The sequence below is a fragment of the Nannobrachium achirus genome (genome assembly GCF_963921795.1).
Source record: "Nannobrachium achirus genome assembly, chromosome: 18".
In the NCBI taxonomy this organism is placed as follows: Eukaryota; Metazoa; Chordata; class Actinopteri; order Myctophiformes; family Myctophidae; genus Nannobrachium; species Nannobrachium achirus.
Window position 1 is genome coordinate 41,532,758 of NC_137825.1, and position 26,056 is coordinate 41,558,813.

The following is a 26,056-nucleotide window of genomic DNA, read 5'->3' on the forward strand; positions in this document are numbered from 1 at the left end:
GTGGGCAAAGAGCAGAGAAAAATCTATTTATAATTTAGAGTGTGTATCAAACAAATCTATCAGCCATCTCTCTCTCTCTCTCTCTCTCCCCCCTCTTTTCTTTTATTCATCTGTGTAATTATTTTACTGGCCTAGTTTTGAAAAGAGTGGCTTCCTTAGATGTTTGGACAGGCTAAGAGCCTTTTACAGCAGAACATCTTATGCATAACAGAGACACAAGAGTGTTATAAAAAATAAAGCATGAGGATTTTCACCTGTCTTACTTCCCTTGTTGGGACAACTTTGCATACATACACAAGCCCCCCACCCCCTTATGTATACCAGTACATCCCATGCTTTCATCAAATATACAGTATGTATTCAAGTCTGGATAGAAAGCGGATTACACTAATGCTATAATTAACATTCTAGTCACTCTTTAGCAAAGCATAGTCATAGTTTTTGGAATGAATTTGACATTTGTATGAAAGTGAAAATGGTTCACACTGGTGACATTTCAAAAACTTGAAAAGCACTATTATACATTTCTTTCCAAATCAAACCAAAAGTGACAAAAAAACAACAACAACAAAACAGATGGGAACAATTCAACTAGTGGAGCACAGTTTGGATAAGGCCTAACAAAAAAAATCTTGGGTTTCCGGTTGGCGACCGACCCTATTAAATACGTGCGACCCAGATGATTTTATTGGCATTTGGAGTGAAAAAAAATAAAAATAAAAAAATAAGTCAAAATCCGACCGAGTCGATCAAAAACGTCTTACAAAAAATATATTTGGTGCGACCACATTCGCGAAGTTTAATCAAAGTTTTCTTTCGACTAAAATATCATGTGCGCAAATGTTTTGTTTTACTATTCATGCGTCATTGCGTCAGCTCCGTCTCTCTCTCTCTCCCCCCTCAGTCCATCCCTCCTCCCCAGTCCCTACACACACACACACGCAAACACGTGCGTGCTCTGTGCCTCCGTCGAAAACAGCTAATCTACAAGATCACATCATTCGCGCAAAACCTAAATGTGAATACGCTTGCAGGATCAATCCTCTCTCCAAAGAGTGTCTGTCGCGACGGGGATAGCTTCGCTGTTTCTACATGTCATCTTTTTTACACCCAACTCTAACCTTAACCTCCATCGGGTGAGTCGGTAAAACCCTCCGGACGAAATGATAGTCTTTCGAAAGAGCAAGATTTTACCATCGCGACGTGCCGTGGCCGCCTCTCTTTTCAGCGAACCACGCAGAAAAGCTAGCCGCGAACCGCACACGGTAGTCGGCATCGGTGCGAGCCAAGAGCCGCTCTGACGCGCAACGTTGTTTTCAGATCATTCACGTTGCGACACAAGCATAAAGCATTCGAAGAGAATCACAGTTTGTAAAAAGAAAACACCAGAGCAATATGGCAATAAACACTTTCTAACTGTCTAGAAACAGATATCTTTGCTCCACTTTCATTCATTCACTAAAAGTACATTCTCCCTTCCACTTCAGTCAAGTGAGTCAACCTGTGGGTCGAGACCCCCCCAGAGGTCCATCCACTAAAACTACATTCTCCCTTCCACTTCAGTCAAGTGAGTCAACCTGTGGGTCGAGACCCCCCCCCAGAGGTCTCCAAATGATTTTGGGGGGGTCCCTAGATGACAACGAAGTAATAATTTAAGGACTTTTTAAATAAATTTAAAGACAAGAAAAAAAGACCATTGCTGCATCAAAAGTAACCAAACTATACTATAAAAAAAAATACTATAGCCAAATTGTAAAATAATACAAGAAAGATGCAAATGTTGGAAAATAGCTGATCTACAAGCTCACAACTCTCAAAAACATAATTGGGGACCCATATTTTTTTTCTGGGACCTATTTGAATGACCACCTGTGGGTCCCCCATTATATTGAAAACCTAGCAACATCACTGCAAGTAGAAGGTAACAAATACGTTAAAATGAACGTTAATTCAAATGTTACGATTTTGCGATTATGAGGGCAAGTGGCCATGACCTGAGGGCAAGTAGAACATGACCTGTACTTGCCCGACGGGCAAGTGCCTCTGAGACCTTAGTGTCAACCCCTGAGAGAGACAAGTCGGCTTCTCAAGAAATTGGTAACTCAGGAAAACAGAATATATTAAAAAAGAAGCATATCGATCATTGCCATAGGGAAAAGAAGAAGAAAAAAAAAAAAAAAAACTACCTACCCATCCTTCCCATGAGGAAATAAAATAAAATTCCTTGCTACCCATCATGCCCACAAAAAAATAAAAATAAAAAATAAAATAAAATAAATTCCCTACCTACTCAGCCCTAAAATGACAGCCAACCGGAAACCCAAGATTTTTTTTTTTAGGCCTAAGGTAATACGTAGTGGCATTTTAAGCGTAATTTCCAGCACTGTCTGTATTGCCTTTATTAACATTTGGCCTGTCCTCCCGGGAACTAACGGAACCGAACAGAATCCTGATTGGAAACCATGGCGACAGCTGAGACCTCAGCCATCTGGACTCATTATTCCAATCACAAATCTTCGACCAGTACCACCAGTACATGCAAACAAAGTCTCCCCAAATGAATCCAGCTAGTGGGGCGGGCGTTCACAAGATGTCAGATTATATATTGTCACGTAGGAGTGTTCCAGGTGCTACTGCTGCAGGCAGGTGTTAGGTTTAAGAGGTATTCAGCATTTCAGCCCCTGTACATCAAGAACAACAAACAAGAAAGGCTTAACTTAATTTTCCTTGTTTCTTTCTCCCAATATAGCAGCGGTGCGTTGATTTCAACCAATAAATAGTAGAGCATGGGCACTTTAAATTGTGTACTACTGAATACTGATTGCCCTCTTTAGAATGTTTAGTCATTGCACAGGCAAAATGGAAATTGCCGAAAGCACAAGCAGCATTATAAAGGGTAACTCTGCGGTGCCCATACAGTATCTCCTCCAGGCTGGGTTGCCTAGCCAGGGCTGGGTTAAGTTGTGAGCTGCAGCTGTAGCTGATCAATGTCACATCAAGTCTCTGAGTCAACGTAGACTTAAAGTCGTTACACATCAGGAGTGGTGTGAATAAACGATACAAAAATGTGTTGCGATTATTTCACTACAAACTTTTATTTTGGTGATGCCTCATTCATTCAATTCATTCAATTACGTCGCTTAATCGCCTCGTTATATGCTAATCACGCTCCATGTGCATTGTGGAGTCTCGCCTCAGTAGCACAGATCAGGGGAGTGTATCCAGCCAGCATAGTGACGGCAGAGTTCAGCACCTCGGCCAGCACCGCTGACAGGCTGGAGACCGCTGTGCTGTGTTAGATCTTATCAAGGTTTTGACTGTGTAAGCTCAACGCTCTACCTCATTCATCGCTGGCGCTCCTAGTTGGAGGATTACTCTCCCATGATCAGGCGGTAAACGATTACACTCTCCACTGGTGCTCTATCGCACATTTACTGTGTTAGTTACGATGCCAGATACTGTCGTTTCTGTCTCCTCTGTAGGCAATATGGGAGAGCGACTGAATGAACGCTACGTTAAACTGTTGATTATTTGGATTTCCCCTGACCAGGAAGAAGTTATGTTTGAATTGGAATGTCACACAGGCTGCTTTACCCCCTTGACCCTTGTAACATTATCCCCCCCTGAAGAAACTGTCATTATTTGACCTTTACACTCCGTGTTGTTGGTTTGGGTCAATCTTTACAGTATGTACAGTACTCATAACACAAACAGCAGTTTAAATGAATGTGAATTAATCACATGAAATAAACGCTCCCGGTCTGTACGGACCTTTTCAGTGCGGCATGGTTGGAGAATCTGACAGGCATCCAAACATACTGTATGCAGCCACAAATACATTTAACAATATGTGAACTATGTAAAAATATTCAATGTTGTAAAGGTCTACGTTGAGTACTGTGTGCCATTTAATTATCCCTAACATGAATAGGTATTTGTTTGTAATTAAGAGGTGACATCAAATCTAGCAATTTAAAACAAAAGATGTGCAATGTAGGTTAGATGCTTAATCAGTCACCTATTTAACCACTTAAGCCGTACGCATATACTTAGTTGGCCGGAGTCCACCACTTTAAAAAGACAAGACTCTGCTGTGCAATGTGCTCGACATTATTCTGGCCTGTGGGGTTCTGCCCAATATTGCGCAGGTTAACAATGTTCATGTGGATAGCCAACCCAGACATCACTTCTAAGATGTAAGGTGTTTATACTTTAACTAGACTTTGAATTAAAATATCTCAACGTCGAAGTTTCTTATTTTAACTGCTGGTGGCGGCGTGCACACGCCGCATGCACGCTGTGCGCGCAGTGGCCCGCGTTCACGGCCGTTCAACGTCTTGTCTTTCACACGGAGAAGAAAAAATACAACCGCGGCGATGCGTGAGTTAAAAATACAATAGTCCATAGAACATGGCACCGTCTTGACCAAACAAGGGAAAACAAACAGAGAAAAAGCCATTTTACCGAACCCAGATAGAATGGATGTGAATGAGGAAGAGGAAGTCGGCAAAAGCAGCATTCGTGATGCATCATGGGATATGACTTTTTTTCGCTAGTTTCACAGTCAAATAAATGAAAACACATTAGAGCACATACACACTGAACGCAAGCATGCCATATGCACATTGTGTTTTGGTGGTCCGTGCCCTGCGTCAACGCTGTGGTAATTGTCAAGACACAAATTTGAATCAACCATGAACCCTGTACAAATGTGTACACTCTCAAGACTTAAATTAACACCATGGATTGTATTTGTATTGTGTATGGATGGATGCATCACTCCAGGGAACAGATGGGTTACATAAATTAGTCCCTAGCAGCTCAACTCAAATAACCTCAAACAGTCGTGGCATCTGCCGTTCACCTTAGAAAGGCCCTGACCAGGGGCGTCAATTGGGTATGGCAGGGGTATGCAGCTGCCATACCCTGGGTCCAGGGGGGAAAATAAAAGTTACTTTTAAATATAAATCTTTTTGTCTATCTGCGCTGGTTATTATGTTGTTAAATACAGTAAAATAACTACAAATGCAAAATTTAACAAAATGGTCACTTTAACAAGGTATTATGATTATATTCTCCAGACTTGTATTCTCCCCATCTTCACAAAATGGTATATTCCCAGGTCAGCTGCACAGGACAGGTGCAAAGTGCAATGCATTATTGTTAATTGTGGCACGCTTACTAACATATTAAGTTTAGCTGCACTTGAACAACCATTCCAGGCTGCCATATCCAGCCAAAGAAACCGTAGAAACCTGTGTAAAAAACTGAAAAAAAAAAATGAAAAAAAGTTTTTTTGTCAGACATTGTGAAAATAGCCGATCTACATGCTCACAACGCCTCGCAGCGCGAGGCGTTGTGTGCATGTAGATCTGCTATTTTCACAATAGAACCGTGTTATACAAAATGTAATGCCTCTTTTCCATGAGGACTCCCATCTTTGCCATACCCTAGCTTTTGCTGAACTGACACCACTGGCCCCGACAGAAACAGGAGTGCCACACATCGTCCTTCAGCCAGTGCTGCCCGTTGGCTCCGCTGCCAGCTTGCTACCCATGAGCCATCAGCTCACACGACACGCCCATGAATCATCCCTATGCCCGCCACAGACCTCAGACAGAGCCACGGTCGTACCCCATCAATCTGACTTTGAGACGCTTTGCCTCAGATAAACGGAGGTCGCCTCTAAGGTGGGGCACTTGCTGCCGCTTGACCCTGTTGAGGTGAAAGCGACAGCATTGTTCGTGAAATATTCCCCGGTGGCTCAAGGGAACATGCCGCAGCGGCGAGTGCTCGCCTCGTGTTGCTTCGCCCTCAACTGTGAGGCGGGATGAGGATTGATCTGTTAACTCTAAGAATGAATGCTCACATTGAGTAGTCAGGTGTTCTGTTCCATGGTGCACAAGTTGTCTCATCTTTCATCTGTTTATATCGGGGGTCTTCAACATTTTCAGGCCAAGGACCCCTAAGTTGAGAGAGAGATGAAGCAGGGACCCCCCACAACCTGTTCATAGTTTTGTTGTTTGACAGCAAAATCATCAGTCTATTTTGGATTCATGTCAATGTGTTTTAAGATATTTAACCACTTGAAACATCAATACTTAACACTTATGTCGCTATGATTTTTTCTCTTCTTAGGGGTCCCGGACCCCCTGTTGAAGACCCTTGGTTTATATCTGTGCTTGTTATTGGCGGCAGGATGGCTTGAGGCAAAGATTTTGCCAAAGAGACGGACCATTGCTGCAGCGAGCTGGCAACTGGAGGGTGGCGGGAATCACATCCAACACTGCTGCCCTTGAGCAAGATAAAACTGTTCATTGGCTCTGGATTGTGATGAATGTGTGCTTTGCCACACCTAAATTGTGTTCGTCTAGCTTAACAATAAAGTAATCTTGCCATGACTTTCTCTGTTCTTTCCAAAAACATATAAAACGTCCAATAAAAGCCCAATAATACCCGCTGTCTGTAGCCTTGACTCAAAAGTTGTGGATGCTTTTCCAAAGTGCTTAAGCCATTATAATACCTTGACAAGTTTGCGCCGAGCCCACCCAACATGGCCCTCCTCTCACTCACAGACTGATCATTAGAGGCACACACGGAGGCCTCCAAGTTCTGCTGCCACACACTTTATAAAGCCAAACGATGGGATATCGAAAGAGACAGGCACCTCGAAAATCTATGACCCACGGAGGCGGAGGAAAGCGTTGATGCTGACGTTGCGCTGATGTGGCAGAGGCCCGGACTTGGTGATGGCGTGCTTAGTTGAGATGGAGTACCGTAAACGCTCCTCTACCCGTGGCACTCCTCAGTCAGTGCCCCGCTCCTACTGTATAAGCCGTCCTGAGCCCCCACAGGAGCCTATTAGGAGTACTCCCCATTGGAGAGCAGTCCTTACACACACACACACACACACACACACACACACACACGCACGCACGCACACAATCAATATACAATGCATTATGTCTCCATCCGTGCAGAAAACAAATTCCCCTTCTGATGTCTCTCCTTCAAACTCGCTTCTCCTCTCCTCTGTGCCCAAGCGTCGCAATTCCACAGAGAGACCAGCATGGAGACCCACTTTATCTGCCTTCAACGGCAATTAGGGGGCTTCCACGGCTGAGGAGAGGGTGAGAGCTAGTTCTAGGACAACCTCCTTGATGTCACCTTCGGGAGGTTGCCAAACTCGCGCACGCATAAACACACACACGTTCAGTGATATACTGTACACGTGTGCGTGAGGGTATGCACGCCAAACAGTACCCTCCACTTCACCGGCACACATGTAATGACACATGTATGGGTTCTCACACACACACACACACACACCAGGGGTGGGACGATAAGTGATATTATCGTATATCGCGATAAAAAACACTCACAATAATTGTATTGTGGAGATCTTATTTATCGTGATATTGTCCTCCATCATGCACTGGGATCAATTCACCTTTTATTTGCTGAGCTGCATATCTGGTACCACTTAAACCCTCTATAATTGGTAAAAGGTACTTATAATATACGCACTTGATACAGTCTTTTTTTCACTCTCTAACAAATGTCTTTGCCAAAAAATAGCCGATCTACAAGCTCACAACGCGTTGCGTCGTGAGCTTGTAGATCTGCTATTTTTTGGCAAATGTTCCGCCCAGGATAATGGATTTTGATCTTGATAATATCGTAAATTGCGATTTCTTTTGTCATAATAATCGCGATATGACATTTTCATATCGTCCCATCCCTAACACACACACACATGCACCCCAACATTGAAACACGAGTACACATGCACATGCGTGTGCACATGACACACGCTGCTCATACTGTACACGCGGCATCATGCCCATCGTCACCCCAACTCAGGCCCCATGGGGACAAGGCTGCGATGCTTTGTAGTGCTCATTAGGAGAGCGTTAGGGCCAGCATGCTTCTCTAATCTTATCACAGCCCTCCATCTCTTATTCAAACCCCCCCCCCCTCCCATCTCTCCTTTTCGTCATGCACACTCAGCCCCCCCCCCCCCAAGAAGACGAAGGGGAAGAAACAGTAGATAGAGAGAGGAAGGGAGGGAGGGAGGGAGGGAACGGAAAGGAAGCCGAAGGAAGTCCTTGAGATGAGGAGGCATCTCCTGGGGGTAAAGCTTGGAGCTGAGCAGGGACGGCATAGGATCATAGAGCTGTCTGTCAATAATGAGCATGGATAATAACCCCCCCACCCCCCCACCCCCCACCCGCCCGCTCTGAGCTCACATCCAGAGCGCACGCTGCCTGAGATTCCGTAATGGGGGGGAAGGCTTGGTCAGATTATGACCAGGGCCCAGCATGGAGCCCAGCATGGAGCCCAGTGGAACGCCGTGACTGGAGGGCAAATTAAACCCTGGGCGGATCAAACTATCACCGGCCGGGGGCCTATCAGTCCGCCCACCTGCCTGTGTGTGTGCACTTCTGTGTGCTAGCGTGTGCTTTGTGCTGCCTAGTGCATGCTCTTCCAATCACTAGCTACGGTATACAGTAGATACCCGCTCGTATTCCTTTGATAAAGGGGAAGGATGTATTGATCGAACACCGAATCCCTTATAGCTCAATTTCCTTTGCTGCAAGCTCTTTTTACATCAAAGGATAACACACAAACGGACGCACGCACGCACGCACGCACGCACACACGCACGCACAGTTTAAAACATACTTGTTATAGGCTAGAATAAACCCTGTGTTTTCCCCACAGTCATCTTGGCAAATGAAAGGTTGTCAAGGTAAGGTGCGGTATGAGTTAAGGGATGGCAGCTGTGCTTACTAAAGACAACAGACAGAACCAGAGTGAGAGAGAGAGAGAGAGAGAGAGAGAGAGAGAGAGAGAGAGAGGACGAGAGCTTACAGAGAGACAAGGGAGAGGACAATAAGAAGGGATGAAGAAATACCAAAGGGGCAGGGAGAAAGGCCAGAGAGAAGGAAAAAAGAAACAGTAGGAGAGAATGAGAGACAACAGGGAAACAGAGGGACAGCGACAGAGGGAGAAGAAGCACATGAGAGAACCACGTGTGTGTGTGTGTGTGTGTGTGTGTGTGTGTGTGTGTGTGTGTGTGTGTGTGTGTGTGTGTGTGTGTGTGTGTGTGTGTGTGTGTGTGTGTGTGTGTGTGTGTGTGTGTGTGTGTGTGTGTGTGTGTGCGTGCGTGCGAGAGAGAGAGAGAGAGAGAGAATCAGTTGCCAATTTCCTGTCAGCAACAGGCAGCAGTGTTGGCGATGCCATTTGACAAGCCAGTTCCCCCCGGCTGCTGCCCGTTCATTCTGGGCAGCAAATAAACACTCATAGTCCCATATGAATGTCAGTGAGCTGAGAGCCAGAGAAGGGCTCTCTAACATAAAGTATCTCCCCTCCAAACCCAAGCACACATACTGTATGCACTTACATACATACTGTACATACGGTACATACATACATCACATACAGATTATGTGTGTGTGTGTGTGTGTATCTATCTATCTACACGCACACATGCACAATCATCTATCTATCTATCTATCTATCTATCTATCTATCTATCTTCCTTCATTCTATCTATCTATAAATTCCAGAAACCTCTGTCCGTCTGTGCGGTTACGAGCCATGGTTACGGGCCATTTATCCCCGTAGCCAATCACGGGCCACGGCAGTGTATAACCGTAGCCAATCAGAGAGGGGCAAAGGGTGAAATCATAATACCAAGACATATATAAGGCTGCATAAGGGTATTTATACAGTTTAGAGATCGGACGGGTGAGAAGGGTAAGGAGTATCCCCTAGTCAATAAAACACCACATGTGTGTATATGCCTGTTAGGACACCATCGCCGCCCTGGTCTGTGTGCTTGTGTGAGTGGTGTGACAGACGTGAGTCGTAATGGAGATGGCACACGCAACTTGCCCCTTCGGGGGTGACAGTAAGGATGGATGGCTTGCGTGGCCGCGGTGTCTTTTTAAAAAGGCCCCCGAAGCCTGCCGGTTTCTAAACGCCCCCCTGACGGGCAGCATCTGCAGTCTCCATGGTGTGAATGTTGTGAACCCGGGGCCTTGGAGGCATTCTCTGTGAACTACTAAAAATTTGGTCGACTGTGTTTTTTTCACTGACGAAAACTAAATAAAAACGAAATAAAAAGTAAGCTGTGATGACTAAAACTAAGACTAAATATATTGACAAATTCGTCAATAAAAACTAGACTAAAACATTAGGGAGGGACTATTGGAAAAGAGAGTCATTTTATGTTTGGTTGCTCTCAGGTGTTGTGTGCTGAAAATAGCAGATCTACAAGCTCACAACGCGTCGCGCTGCAACGCGTTGTGAGCATGTAGATCGGTGTAAAATCAGCCATTACAATGTCATCAAGGCCTGCCAAAATACATTTTAGGTGACTAAATCAACTGTAGATTTAGTCGAATAAAATCTTATGATATTTAGTTGACTAAAATTAGACTAAAACCAAAACTTTTCAGGTGACTAAATTGTCACTAAAACTAAATGACATTTTATTCAAAAGACTATGACTAAAACTAAATCAAAATTTGCTGTCAAAAACAACACTGACACACACACTCTCTCTATAACTTTAAAGTTTTCCAAAAAAGCCAATTCAAAATGATCAAAAACTATACTTAGAGGGAACTACCATAGAGGGAATGTCAGATCATGTATGCGCTCCATGAGTTCAAGCTGCAGACCTCACATACGTAGGACTGTGATGTGGGGCAAACGACAAACTACAAGAAAGAAACTTTGCACTGCAAAATATGCAGTGTAAGGTTTGTGTATCACACGCCAATATCTGTGATAAAATCACGCTATTTGACATGACGCATGGTGAGCTTGAAGTGCTATTTTCATCAAGCGATACCTTCACAGTATAAATCAGGACTTTACGGATTTAGTGTTACCAATGAAAAAAAAAAATGGTGTATAAATCACTCACTGTGTGCAAGCACTGTGCAACACAGATGGAATTATGATAGTGGCAATACTTCCAATGATGACCCCTTTAACCCATTTAGAACGGGTACACATTTTGTGTATCATTATTTTATGCTTTAACTATTGAAAAATAGCAGATATACAAGCTCACAGCGCGGCACCGAGTGCCGCGCTGCGAGCTCGTAGATCTGCTATTTTTGAAAAGTCGTGAACATTAGAATTTTGACCCGATTCTATAAGTGTCTTTTGAATCCTTCTAATTCTAGGCCTAAATGGGTTAAAGAAGACATCACCCCAGTGTGTGATTCAGCGCAAGGAGGAAAGAGCACCTCCGCCACCTTGTAGAATTTTAACAGTGTCTCCATGGACATCGAGTTCAGACAGGCCATCTCCATAACTAAGACAGTGGGGGGTTTATAGTAAAACATCGTAGGACAGGATTTCAGCATGATTTAAGTGAGCCACGCTGTCCCAGTGATGTCATTACGTGCGCATCCCGCCGCCCAGGGACTCATTCATGTCATGGTCCTGGGGTCCCGGGGATGCGCCTCCATTGGAGTCCATGTTAAAATAATTTACTTCTTCTACTTAAAGTTGTACCATGTAACTTTTTTTATAAAACAAATCTTAAAATTGTCCTAACTGTTAAATCGCTAAAGTTTTAGAACACCCACTCTGTGAATTTCAGCCTGTAAAGCCTTCTCTATATATGTAAACTGCGATCCTTGCCGTGGACCGGATCTCGCGCCAAAATTGCGTCATCACACTACCGGCCAATCACAGCGAGGGTTATACAACTGCCGGCCAATCACAGCGCATCTTGAAGTGGGGTCGCTATGGCAGCCATATTTGTTGTCGCCCGTTTGTACCATCCCTTCTCTAGGTAATTTCGCCTACCAGGCAGGGTGAAGGAGTCCGTATCTCTGGAATTACTGAACGCACAGGAACAAGGGACCCCTCAAAAGATAGATCTCAGCGAGGTGGAGGCAGACGCGGGGGTCTGAAGGTACGAAAAACGGCCGAAAGACGCGGACGCGACCGCGGTTTGCTATAGGGCTAATGACCACTTGCCTGACTGCTAGCGTCCGACATCTCAACACCACACTACGTGGGGGGAGAGAGTCTGACATTCCGGGCAGACAATCCATTTCGGCGGGGGGGGGCTAAAGCCTATTGACGTCACACACACACACACACACACATACACACACACACACGCGTGACGGCGACGTGGCGTGACATTGCAAAAATACGTTATTTCTCATAACATATTATATGTCTGCATGTTTACGTTAGTGCAAAATGGTATTAAAACGTGAAGAAACGGCACTATTTCATAGTTTATTAAAATAATACGAGTCAAGTCTGACTCCGCCATGACAGTTTTCACGGACCAATCAGAGTCCACTAGACTCTCACGTGGGCAGAGGACACCAATCAGAGTCCACGAGTGAGTCTTACGTGAGCTCAAGAGCTCTGTTTGGAGGGGGCTGGGACCGGAGCAGCCACACACGTGCCCCAAGCATACAACCCTGATTGGCCCATTCAATGCGCCCGCTCTTCGGGCGCCTTCGAAATAGATTAAAATGTGTGCAGCTTCAGTCCACACTACAAACCACCCACCAGCAGGGGGGGGTGATGTGCGGACTGAAGTGTCAGGCTAAATGACCACTAGTTGGGCATCTTACACAGTATAGCTTTAAGTTGCTATATTAGTTTAGATAGTTTAATTCGTTTTTTAATGTATTGTGTAAGATAAACACTGTAAAGATGTATTATCAGTTAAACCTGGAACAGCTAAAAACTATTTTCACTAGTGGTTCTCAAAGTGGGGTCCTGGGTCCTTGAGGGAGTTCCAGGGGGTCCCCAGATAAATGATAGTTAGGAACCAAATAGAACTTTATGGGTCTGTAACTCGGTGAACAAATGGAACCAAATGGACCTGTTCCATTTGTACTCTAGTATTTTAACATTTAATATAAATTGGGGTCCCAGTGATATAATATAATTAAATGGGTGTCTGTAGCCTAGTGTATTTAGAAATCCTAGTTCTAAGTTCAAACATTAGCCAAATTGTAAAATAAATATAAGAAATAGGCAAACATTTTGAAAATAGCCGATCTACAAGCTCACAGCTTACATTGAAAACCTAGTAACATCACTGCTCTCTTGCCGACATTTCAACAACACAGTACTAAACAAAAAATGTATCAACTGTATTAACAAATAACAGACATGACTAGGATTTGTCAAGTAAACACGGGTAATTAAAATGAATTAACATTTGAAACATTAGGGCTTTGAAACATTGATCTGAAAGAAAACAATCTCAAAGGTGATCAACATGTCTGTCACGTCCCTAAGAAAAAGTGCCACAAAGCTCAGAGAGAAGAGGAAAAGAAGAACAGGAAGGGCAGGTGTTGTGTGGAGTTAGCCTTGCAAGGGCAACCCACCACAAATCTGGCCCAATGTGGTGCAGCTCAGCTCGGCTCAACAGGCATTTGGCTGTGGCTGTGGGCATCACCAGAGGGTGTAGGTCAAAATAACCTTTCAAATGATTAGATTAGCCTTTAACCAGGTCGAGCCACAAGCCGTCAAGATATACAACCAATGAGTTCAGTTGGGTAAATCATACTCTCGCTGAACTCAGTCAGGAGCGAAAATACATTCCCCTCGAGAAAGGCCTTCAATGGTGTTGTTGTTTTTTAACAACAATAATTTTTTTCTATTTCCTTCCCAATTTTAACATTGCCAAATCCCCCCATGTGTACTGCAGCCTGTGTCGCTGCCAACCCCCAATATAAGCCTGGGGAAGGAGTAGACAATCACACATCTCTTCATGGAGTCAACAGCAGCTTCCTTTCTCCTAACAGTAAAGAGTTTCACTGGGTGAAGGTACTGCTGACAGTAAGCAAATCCAGATCTCTGCGCTGGTGGGGAAAGTCCCCCCACCAGGAACAGAAGCCCACTTGAATTAATGTTTATGCTAATTCCGTAGCGCGACTGGAATGAGCATCAATTCCTAACCCAGTGCAGGGCAATGAAGTCGAGGCTGAAAATATGGGAAAGGACAAGGCTTCGAATACACAATCAGATCGAGCCTGTTAATCCGATATTTACAAATCTCCTTTGGATCTGGTACCTCATATCTCTGTTCTCCATATGCCTGCTCACAAAATGTGTCTCTGCCCTCCATACGAGACATTAACGATAGGATTGTGATTCTAATGTCAAAGCGGGTAACCTTCTCAATTTAACTTCTCTAAACAGTAAACACATATTCTTTTATTTACCGTATAGGACATAGTCATAGGCACCGTAAATGTACTGGAAATGTATTTATTTATGTATTTTACGGGTAATAAATACAGTTTCTGATCATATGTCGTTGCTTTCCAAAATATCCTTGGGTGCTAGGTCGCAGCAGCATTCTTTTTTCAGCGTTCCTTCCGTATAGACAAACGCTGTACTGAAAACGGAGTTACAATATGATGCTGTCACATCAAGCACAGACACAGACTTTTAAATGGGAGCTGTTTCAATAGAGGAGATACGGTAATTACATCGATCTTTTTAACGTCTCAACTTGTGTATCTGTGTAAAAAAACATAATATTCTCAAATACAAGTTACTTTTCTCTTTGACACTAAGCCTAAGTTGTCCATGTTGGCATCGAGTTCAGTGGCAAGCTCTGCGCTGTGACGTATTTCGTCCCGTAAGATGACAGAGGCTTATTCTCTCCTATAATGGTCTTTAATTAAATTCTCTCAATAACAGGTCAACTGCAAGTCTCAAATAAATATCTGGCGCTGCGAGCCACAGGTCCAACTCTTCATCTCAAATGCAAAACACAAGCATTCCTTTCTGCACTCCTCATTACCATAATAACATGCATGGTAAATCTTTAACACAATATCCCCCAACCCTGTCCTGCTCCCCCCTGCCCCCTGGAAATCAGATTGTGTATCAGGGGTTTTGAGTGGCCACTAATCACAATGACAATAAATGAATTTCCCAAGATCAGAAACGAAGTACATGACAGTGCAGTGTGGTTAAAAATAGTTATCACTTTTTGTAAATATATACTGTGCCGTGTATGAATAGATCTAGAACATTTGGGTAATCGTTTTAAAAACAAGGACATTTTTGCAATGTGCATCACGATATATATATTGGAAGTACTCTACTGTACATGTGCACAATGATGCAATCTAGGCCAATCTTTATCACGGCTGAGTTAAACATGTAAACAGAGATACAGAGAGAGAGGAATGAGAGGCTTTCCTGCTGACTTTCTCTTTGTATCCATTCCTTGAGGCCTTGCAGATAGGCCTCATGCTAGCACCCTAATTGTCATGCAAAAGGCAGTCTGCATTGGTTAGCAGCTCGCGGCTCTTTCTTTGCGCTGAACATTAGCTCTGCAGCACATCTTGCCAGCCTGTTACTTTTGTGCCCCGATATCAAATTAAGCAGCTGGACATGGAGCCAATGTCCACTATGCCTTTGCCACTGATTTAATTAGCTTCACCAAAGGACCTGTTGGCTGTTAACGCAACTCCAGTATGTGTATACTGTATATCTACAGTATGACCCAAACAACAACAAACTTCACCATGATTTTATTTAATTATTTTTGATATTTATTGTTGAACTTGACTATTTGCGTGTGTGTGTGTGTGTGTGTGTGTGTGTGTGTGTGTGTGTGTGTGTGTGTGTGTGTGTGTGGAGGGGGGGGGGGGGGGGGTTATGTGTTGAATTCACAAAAAAGTAGGAACCGATTTACACAATAGTACAGAAATTACACAATAAAAATAATATACCAGGCTTTAAGCTAGTGCCATATTCCAATTCTTTAACAATTTAGGCTTTGGCAGACACTACCATACCATCTACATGTCAGTCATCTCCATATTTGGGATTTTTTTTTTGCCAACTTAAACAACCAACCGCGACGCGAGTCACACTTTTATGCCCATCCCTGATGTCATTAATATTAAGCCATATCTGGGAATGGACATATACAGTATGGCCATATTGTGTCAGTCTCTGTTGTTTCATAGCAGCAACGAGGTCGCTTCTCGCCCTTCGGGCGTCTTACTGGTTTCTCTGTACATAAATATACCTACAAAAAGTAACAGTTCAAATGAAAAATGTGTAATTTCTTTCTGACATGCCGTTTAATTTGTTGGCGAGGCACTTTACACTGCATGCAAATACATTGCTAGGGAAGCTGGTTCCGTCTTGACAGTGCCTCTCGGAAGCTAAAACATTAAATTGTAATCGAACGAAATAAGAAATTGTAGTCCTCCTCGGTAGGAGATCACAGTGGGAAATTGCAACAGGAAATTGCAAGAATAATGTGTATGAAAAACGAATCCTTGGTGTTAAATTAACAATGAGAGTGTAACACCCGTTCCCAGGTAGACAAGTATTGTTTTTACCCTGTGTTGCAGAAAAAGAGGGGGAAACATTGAGTATCTGTGTGTAACCTACAATGCGTTAAACACACTTCAAGCAGAGTGGGGAAATAATAACACCAGCCACCAGCAGGAATGGTTCAGCGTCTGAGATTGTTCCCTCAGGCAGGTAATAAACCACTGTTTGGGGATTTACTTCAACACTCCATTCTCTCTCTTCCATGAAGGAAGATGTCTTGTTAGACCTTCTGTCTTCTTTATTCCAGGACTGGGCAGTGAGTGCAACAGAAAACTTCATCTTTGAGATAGACAATGGGAAAGCTTAAAAAACTACTTCACCCATTTTCAATCTATCATTCGTCATATAATTGGTCCTCACTAATATAATCATGATATAATGCTATTTCTTTGCACTTTGTTGGTGTCTCATAGGAGAGCTTTTTTTTTAAACAAGATTTTTATTAAAACACATTGTCTGCCAGGGGTTTATGAATTATGGTTAATAAGTTCTGCCAAAGATGGAGATCTCCTTTTAGCGTTTCTTTTTTATTATCATCGTATTAAAAGATCGCTCTTACCTATTGTTCGATCCAGCTACCGTTGGTAATAGCTGCTAGGAGACGAAATAACCCGAAAACAAAACATCTGTTCCCCACATCTGTAACCCGTCTTCGAGAGGGGGAAATGGCCCCACCCGCATGAATGTGTGCACACGGCACGAGGGGTACTTTGAACAGGGAAACTCTACCTCCAAAAACAGGTAAAAACACCTGAAATACCTGGCACGGGACTAGAAAAAAAGATAAAAAGGAGATCTCCGTCTTTAGCAGTCAAATGAGAACAATGGCCTCCATTATATCATGCAAACTTTTGAGGAATAGAAAGCCTGCTGTTTCTATTAGCTTGGATTCTTCATCGAAAATGACACTGGTAGGCGGGTTTCTGAAATGTCCACAGCCCACACGGACCAAGTAGACAAAAATGGTACCATATTATAATGAGCATTAGTGAGGACCAATTGTACAAAGATAGGTTGAAAATGGGTGAAGTCATCCTTTAAAGTGCTTGCAAAATGATTTTGTCTGTCTTATGTAAGTGGTCATTGTGCAAAATGTAAAATTGATTCTCCAATTCTTTAGACATGTGCAAGTTTAATTAATTCTACCCGTCACATCGTGTGACAAAACTACAACCTAAGCCAGCTGATGTATGTTGACGTAATGTCCTACCTTGAAAAAAAAAGAAAACAAGGACAGGAGGACCGGTCTTAACGTGGCAGAAGGGCACAACAGGTGTCAGCAATAATTGCTGTTACCTGTTGTTATTATCTGCAATTTTCCAAAGGGAGCCGATAATATCTCCAGCTATTTTTTCATTAAATTGTCTGCACAGTTTAATACACGAAAGCTGTAAAATTGGCACGGCATTTGTTCACGTGTTGGTAGCATACGGTTCTAACGTTGACTTGACAACCGTCATAGCATCAGCCACACTGCACAAACACGGCAAAATACTTTCTGACACTAACACCAGTAAGACTCCCTAATCGGGAGATAATCGACCGTCACGTCGTATACACAAACTTAACTTGTTAACTGCCAGGGGCCACAAGAGGCCGCTAAAGTGCCAGACATTTCTCCATAGGCCTTCGCTATACATCCGGGTACCCAGGCAGAACTGCAGTGGGTTTTCACTGCGAACAGTGTTATGAACGTGAACCGGAGGAAGAGAGCTAACAGTTAGCTATCGGCTTTTTTTTTTCTAGAAGCCCGATTTGAGGCTATTTAGCCACAAAAAAAACTTTTTCGCTGCCCTAGGAACACAGTTCAAAGAAAAAGGTCTCTAAAGATGTGAGAATGTATTGGATTAGGCGGCGCGATGCAGAGGCCTCCGATTATTTAATTATTAATTTTATTAAAGAACCCGGAATTGTTCGGTTTTTGTACCTCGGATACGTCGCGCAAAAATAGAGTTTTTTTGGGGGGGCTCTAAACTTTATTCTAAACCATTTTCAATGGAATAAATCGTCGGAACTTGTAGAGCGATGGACGAGCCAGGACCACCCACGTCTCTACAAGCAGCTCAGGGTAAGTAAAATAGCAAAAAATATATTGTATTGGATTGAAAAAAAGAACCGAAATTGTTCGGTTTTAGCACTAAAATCAATCAGGAGGGAATATGGGAAATGGGACAGATCCATGGTGATGACATGCCTTTAGAGATACTGTGTACCGCTTTGCGTGATTTTAGGCCAGAATCTGTAGGAGCAGTGTCCAAAGGTGTGTTTTGCTAAAATCGTCCTGATGGTGGCGCTAGAAGAGGGCCATGTGAGAAATCAGGGCTGGAGGTTGTGATTTGACATCCAAGGAGTGTGTGTGCAAAGTTTGGCATCGATAGGGCCAACGGTGGCAGACATAAGAGTAGGGGCAAAAGTGTGACGTGACGGACAGACAGACAGACGGACGGATGGACGGACGGACAGCCGGTGGAGCTTTTCATAGTAACTTGCGTGCGACCTGACGGTCACAATAACTCCAGAATAGGCTACAATGGTGTTGATCGCAGACCGTGACCCCATCACACTGACTGAACAGCTCAAGAATGCATACAGTACTACAACGACATATTCTTTCATGTTTATGCTACGATAAAATAATTTTGTCTGGTGACTGGTGATGGCACTAAGATGGCAAATATCATACATGGACATGCTGTAATGCAACAGCGAATGTGCAAATTGGTGAGGCTCAAACAAAGTGGCCTCCAATGTATTCATGCTTATAACTAAATTATTAAACTTGAAAACCATCAAAAACGGTCATCCCAATGCCATTGTTTTTGTACAACCACCATCAAGATTTATTTTTACATTAAAATATTGAATGTGACCCAGGGCCCACTGGAAAGTTCCCCAGGAGTCGGATTTGGCCCGTGGGCGGGTAGTTGAATATTTAGGTCCATGAGTGTCCTGAAGTTTGTATTGTAAGCCCATGCCTTACAGGCCGACGCAGTGTGGAAAATACACAATTTTATAGAGAAATGTTAGGCGTCAAATATTTGAGGGAGTTCTTAAGTCCCCTTCAATTTTAACAGACACTTTGCCCTTGCACCCAAACAACATCCATTATTTCAAGAACTCAATGTCAGAGAGAACGCTACCGGAGGAGATGTATCATAAGCATAGATCAAATACTACAATGCTCCAGGAGTGTAGGCTAAACCCATTACTTACCAGCTAAACTCATACATCAAAAAGTCTTCATATTCCCATTCTCTGCCTATACAGTATATATTCTACAACGGAACCCTTTTCCAAAGCTAGAGCTTGCCTTAACAGCTCAGAGGCATCCAGGTGCTTGTTCATAGATAAACATCACATGCTGTCACAGTAAGTTCAGTTGTTTACCAACTGGAGCTTTCTATTAGAGACATGGAAGAGAAGCCCAATATTTTCCATTCATTCTTGCTGTAGAACACAACATAAAACATTGCAGGCCTTTTGTGCACAATGACAACTACTTAATTCCCATGTCCTTGGTAGGACATGGGAAAGAGACAGGAAGGGGTAGTGATGGCATGTGACACTGAAATATACCGGTACATTCAAATACTGTTTGGTTGGTTATCTACTTACATGTAAGTAGATCTATTACATGTAAGTAGATCTACTTACATGTAAGTAGATAACAACAACCGTTACAAACGTAGCTCATTGTGAAATAGAATTAGAAACATTACAACATAATATTCAGGCAACATTTCATTTTCAGAGTTACTTTACATAGGCTTATAGGCTAAGAACATATTCAACAGAGGAAAAGTGTGTTATCTAGTAGTAAAATGTAGGTTGTGACTTCATGCAAACGATAGAATTCAGATCCCAGCCATGCTGTCACACACCGATGAATCTAAGCAAAGATAACTATCTACAATACAGGACTGCAGAGTGTATTGCAGGCTGGTGGTTTCATTGTTACAGAGAAAGAAAAAAAAATCTGTAACTAATATTGCCTGTGTCTCCTCCACAGAACCAAAACGTTCATCAGTAGGTACAGCATCAGATAGTGTCCAAGAATAGCCAGAAAGTGTGGTTCTGCATCTCATAGATAAATATCAGCTGCTGAGGGAATGGGTTGTTTATAGATTTACAGGGCAGGCATGTGTAGCATACTGATATGTTAACATTAAAATTATATTCTAACCTTCCTTGACGGAGGATACTGGGCAACGTACATTACAGCAGCAGCCATTGTAGAATGTATTCAGAGAGAGATTGTATCTATTATAAACTGCAAATGGACGGTTAAAAAAAATCACACCCGTGTGAAGTGGAGCTGTGTGTGTGTGTGTGTGTGTGTGTGTGTGTGTGTGTGTGTGTGTGTGTGTGTGTGTGTGTGTGTGTGTGTGTGTGTGGATCATGTGTACCGATTTTTGTGACATTTGAAGAAAATATGTAGGAAAAGGAGCAAAAAGTGTGTTTTGGAGAAAATTCAAGATGGCGGAAAATCTATCATGGCGCAAATGGGCGTGGCCTATATGGGGAGATGCGTCATGACCCAAGGAATCCAGGGAAAAATATTTTTAATTTTCCGACCTACGGTTCAAGAGTTACAGGCCAAAACGTAAAGTGGGGTGTTATGGCGCCACCATGCGGCCAAATGACACAATTATTTTTTATTTAATCCTTGAAATCATTATGAACCTCCTCTCCAAGTCTTGAAACTCGAGCCCCCATGGTTTGCGAGAGACAAATAATTGAATGTGAGTTTTTGCAATTCCCATTATAAGTCAATGGGGAAAATTAATTCACTAATAAATTAATATCAATTAAACTATAGAACCTTTCTCTTAGAAAAGTAATAGCCCACGATTCCCGAGTAAGCCGGTCGATTTGACATATGGCGCGAGTGTGTGGTGGCAAAACTGTGGGACTAGTGGCGTGCCGAAGTTTAGGAAGTTCAGGCTACATACACACACACACACAGACAGACAGACAGACCCACACGGCCACGTATAGGGAGCCTGTGCTTCACACAGCTCCAAAAACAGTGATAGTCTCCTACAGTGGTCACCATCACCAATGAGTGTTCTGTTCCAGACAGAAATCGTGTCTCTCACCACCACTAAGCAGATTTTCTGGAGAACTTTGGTTGTTAAACTAGTTCATACTGTCAGTTTGAATGAATGGCTATTAAGCTAATGCTGCTAAATTGGTCTATTCTACTCTATGGGGGGGGGGGGGGGGGGGGGGGGGGGGGGCGTTCAGACATCATTTAGGGATTCAAACAATTCCTCTTACTGTACGGAATGGAAATAAGATGACACAGCAGGCATGTGATGCATTGAATTTGCGGGGATTTCCACGTTAACAACAGCTGTACAGTATTTTGCAAGAGGGTCCATGTACTGTAACTGCCCCTGGACTAATACGTATCTCCTCACAGAGTATATTAATTAGATTAGGACAATGTCCGCAGGGGGAGGCAGCATACATTAATCATTATACTACAGGCATGTTCTATTCCCTTTAAAGACAGATTGGGTATCGGAGAGCCTGCACAGGCTATGTGTCACACTGTCAGCTACAGTACTGATGAGTCTGGGGTAGAATGTACAACAGTAATTGTAGGCTAGTTATAATTATGTGAAGACTTGTGTTCTGAAATGCTAGGAGAATGGAATCGAATCCTCACTTTCAATGTTGCATCATATCATTGCCTGTACCGTAAAACAAGGCTGTAATACTCTGGCTCAAGGTTCTAAACGTCTGGTTCAGGGACCAACAGCAGTCCAAATGGATGCTTAGGGTCTGTAACTCATTTTGGTTCCATTTGAACACTCTCAGAGTTAAATTTAACACAAGGATTTTATAGTGTAGATTGGGAACCTAGAGATAACAAATTGTATGAAATGAATGTGGTTTTCTCATTCAATTCTTTGAAATGTGGTTTGACTGTTATGATCGAATGTGATCTGGTGTGCAGAATCTGCAGATAACTGCAAAAGGAACTGCAAAAGTAAGAAATAACCATACACTGAAAATGTGACCTTCACCAGGCATGCATGTTGATACCTGTCCACAGACAGAAACACTGTGAAAGAGCAAATGAAACATTGGGAGCCTAATTGTCAGTATGCAGATATTTCTATCTTCTGTGGTTGTAAATGACACCTGTAGAATATTGTTATACAATTTAACTATGTGAAGACTATCGTCCACTATTAAGTAAGCTTGGTAATGGTAATGTTGAATCAAATGTTATGGAACAAATGTTATTGTAATTATTGTTGTGGACAAATTGCTATAGTTACTGTATGTACACGGGTCATTCTGCTTTATAGTCACTGATTAGCTAGGTGCATTGATTTCTGTAGATCAACATAACCCAGATGCTGTCGCAGGTGTTTTCAGGTTAACAATAATCAATTCTGCCTCCGGCACGCACAAATGAGAAATGACTTCTACATCTGAGAATTTGACTTATTGCATTACATGGCGTCACTGTCGCCAAGAATTGTGGGATAAGATTATTACATCTACATGCTCACAACGCCTTGCAATGTGAGCCGTTGTGAGCATGTAGATCTGCTATTTTCACAATAGAACCACCATGTTATACAAAATGTAATGCCTCAACTCTTAGTGCTTATCAGGGTGGGGGGGGTCCCCAGTTAAAATATGATTATTTTGGTGGTTGTGGCCTGAAAAGGTTGAGAACTACTGCATTAACTGACACACAGACATAGACTTCATGTGTTATGAGCCTACAGTACCTGGCATGGCATGCACCAGGTCTCCACACAGCGCCATGAAGCGGGGCCTGGGGCTGAGCTGATTGACAGCCTCCACGGCCTGCTTGGTGAGCTGGACCTCCTCGGCCCACTCGTCCCCTCCGCCGTCAGTGTCTCCCTCTCGCCAGGCCTTCATCAGCCCCAGCTGGGGGTCTGCGGCCACGATGAAGCAGAACGGTCCCTTCCACTCCCTCTCCGCATCTGGAAAGCAGAGGGGGTGAGTTTCATCAACTGTTCAGTACACGCTAGCTTATAGGGTCACCAATTACTACAAAATTAGCATTTCTTTGGAATGGATTGTCGTGTGTGCAGTGTGGACAGGGATTATTTTCCAAATTCAGCACATATGTGCGCATCTTTTGAGGCCCCCACCCCAAGAGGAAATCGGACCATCGTGGAATATTTTATGCATTTTCAAAGGTTAATGAAAGCGTGGCAGGGAACTACCAAAGTTGAAAGAAAATGGGGGCGGTCAAAGAGTTAACATAGTAATATTGTTTTATTACTATCAATATTAGTAGTAGTAGCAGCAGCAGTAGCAGTAGCAGAGTAGTAATTGTAGTACTGGTAATATAATATTCCACCATATATAATATGGTGGAATTATATTATAGCTCCCTGGGGCAATGTGGGGCATTGTATATCAAAGGAATCCCTTTGATATAAAATGTCTTCAGCCCATCCTCAACTCACAATGTCTACCTAGGAATGGACTCTAGCCAAGAAGAAACAAAGAAACAGGTGCCAGATTCCTTCCCCCAGCCTTGATTTTGAAAAGTGTTGTGACGTGCCACTTCTAAAAAAAAGAAGTTTCTCATTCAAGACCATATTCACTCTCTTTTGTAACTACAATGTTATATAGCACAATAATAGTGAACGCTAATGGTTATGTGGTACTTTGTTGTGTCTATCTTAACAGCACCTGGCTGCTACTGCATATGACCCCAATTAAACACAACTGTATACTATGCATGATTAATAATAAATACAAATCTATCAGTTGTTGGCCTCCCTATCCCTAGTATAGACCATCTGATAAATAACATGACTTCTTGGTAACACATTCTGCACTCCCAGAGGTAAGTATTGAACAACTGACTATGTATTTTCCTCTCTAATCACCCTAATCATTGCTATTGATTAAATGTATCTGATTTAAGCTACTGAACTTTAGATATACAGATCCGCATATATCTGGTGGTGAAATATCTCTACTCAAGTCCTGCTTTTTTATATTGTAATAAATATAGTGAAAGCTACTTTTCCCCCCAGAATCTTTCAGCCTTAACCCTCTAAGGCCTGCATTAAGAAATACTTGAAATAAAAAATTGAAAAAAATCAGATGGTGTTGTAGGAGTCCTATTAAGAGGAAAATGTAATGTTTTTTTCAAAAAAATGTTTTTGTAAGATTTTATAGCCATAAATCAAAAATCATAAATCATGCTCTAATTTACATATGGGGGATATTTTTCACAATAACAACATATGTACATGTTCTAGACATTCTAATGATCACCAAAAAAAAATAGTACAGGCATTTTACTTATGTTTTTGTGAGGTATAGCTTCCATGAAAAAGTGAGATGTTGTTCGTCAAAACTCTGGAATTTCAGCGGGTGTGGCGGGTGTGAATGTCAGCCCCTGTGGGGGGTATTTATATGCAAATATTGTGGCCAATGGCATTGTAATACTAAACAATAGAATCCAATGGTGGTGTTTAGGTGGTAGGGGGAGCTAAAATAAAATGATTTAAACCTTTTTTTGGATAAAATACAAACGTTGTAATATTACAACCGTGGGCCTTAGAGGGTTAATACGTACAGTAACATGCAAATTAACTAAAGGATAGTCCTACGTGTCAGAGTAATTGCAGACACGAAAAAGTGTCTGCCAAATCCAACACTATGGAATGCACTTCTAGAGCAACAACTATATACAGATCACCAAAATGCATCGATAAGCTTCCAGAGATGAGCATCAAGGTCTCTGTTTCTCTCCTGCGTCTGTCAGCTCTGCTAACCGGCCACAGATGCTTGCTTTGTGTCACCTGGACCTCAGTCAGCTCAAGCCCATTTTCTGCATTCTTTTGGCTTTTTTTCTTTTCTTCAAAAAACATTATTTGCTACTACTCACAAAACTCACACACATCGGTACACAATATCTCTGGAGTAATGTAATCACAATGTATCAGTCAAATCTTAAATGTTCCATTCGGATTGGCTACAATTGACTTCCACATTTTGTGTGCCCTGGGTAGCCAACCGGAGATCTGCACTTCGAGGAGCTCACTATAAAAAAAATCAAACCTTGGTTCGAAGTGAAGCGGTGGACAGATAAAACCTCTATTCTGAATGTATTTGGAGAGCTGGTATGACATGCTGACTATAGCAAAGTTAATAATTATTTAGTATAAACCATGCTATTATCTATAGGGTTGAATTGTCATGTGAAGCTTCACCAATTCAATGCAATAGACAGGGACACACATTTTGCTTTTTGAAAAAGCCTATTCATTCTGGACTGATATTTTACACGTACGAGACAGGAAAAACCTGTTCATTCTGGCCTGGAGTGACCATATATGGACATAAGGTAACATACTTTGTGTTTTTGAAAAACCCTGTTCATTCTGGACTGAGATCACCATATATGGTAATTAAACGGACATTCTGTTTTTGAAAAAGCCTGTTCATTCTGGACTGAAATGACCATATATGGGCGTGATACACACAAAGCCATTCATTGGAAGCGGTTTTCACTGCTTCAAATATATAATTCAATTTCAATTCATATTCAAATATTGAACCGTCATTTGACAGCCCTAGTTCACCATAAATGTGCAAGTGCATGCTTGTGTGCGTGTATGTGTGCAAGAGTGCATGTGAGATAGAAAAAGACAGTGAGACAAAT

General features: G+C 42.5%; 1 protein-coding gene across 1 annotated transcript in view; it reads right to left on the bottom strand.

The window, feature by feature from the left end:
• cpped1 (calcineurin-like phosphoesterase domain containing 1) overlaps positions 1-26,056 on the bottom strand; it is a 75,758-nt gene that overhangs the window by 44,452 nt on the left and 5,250 nt on the right. The window contains exon 2 of the mRNA XM_080748097.1: positions 23,130-23,348. Coding sequence (XP_080604223.1) covers positions 23,130-23,348 — 219 coding nt within the window. The remainder of the gene's footprint in view (positions 1-23,129; positions 23,349-26,056) is intronic.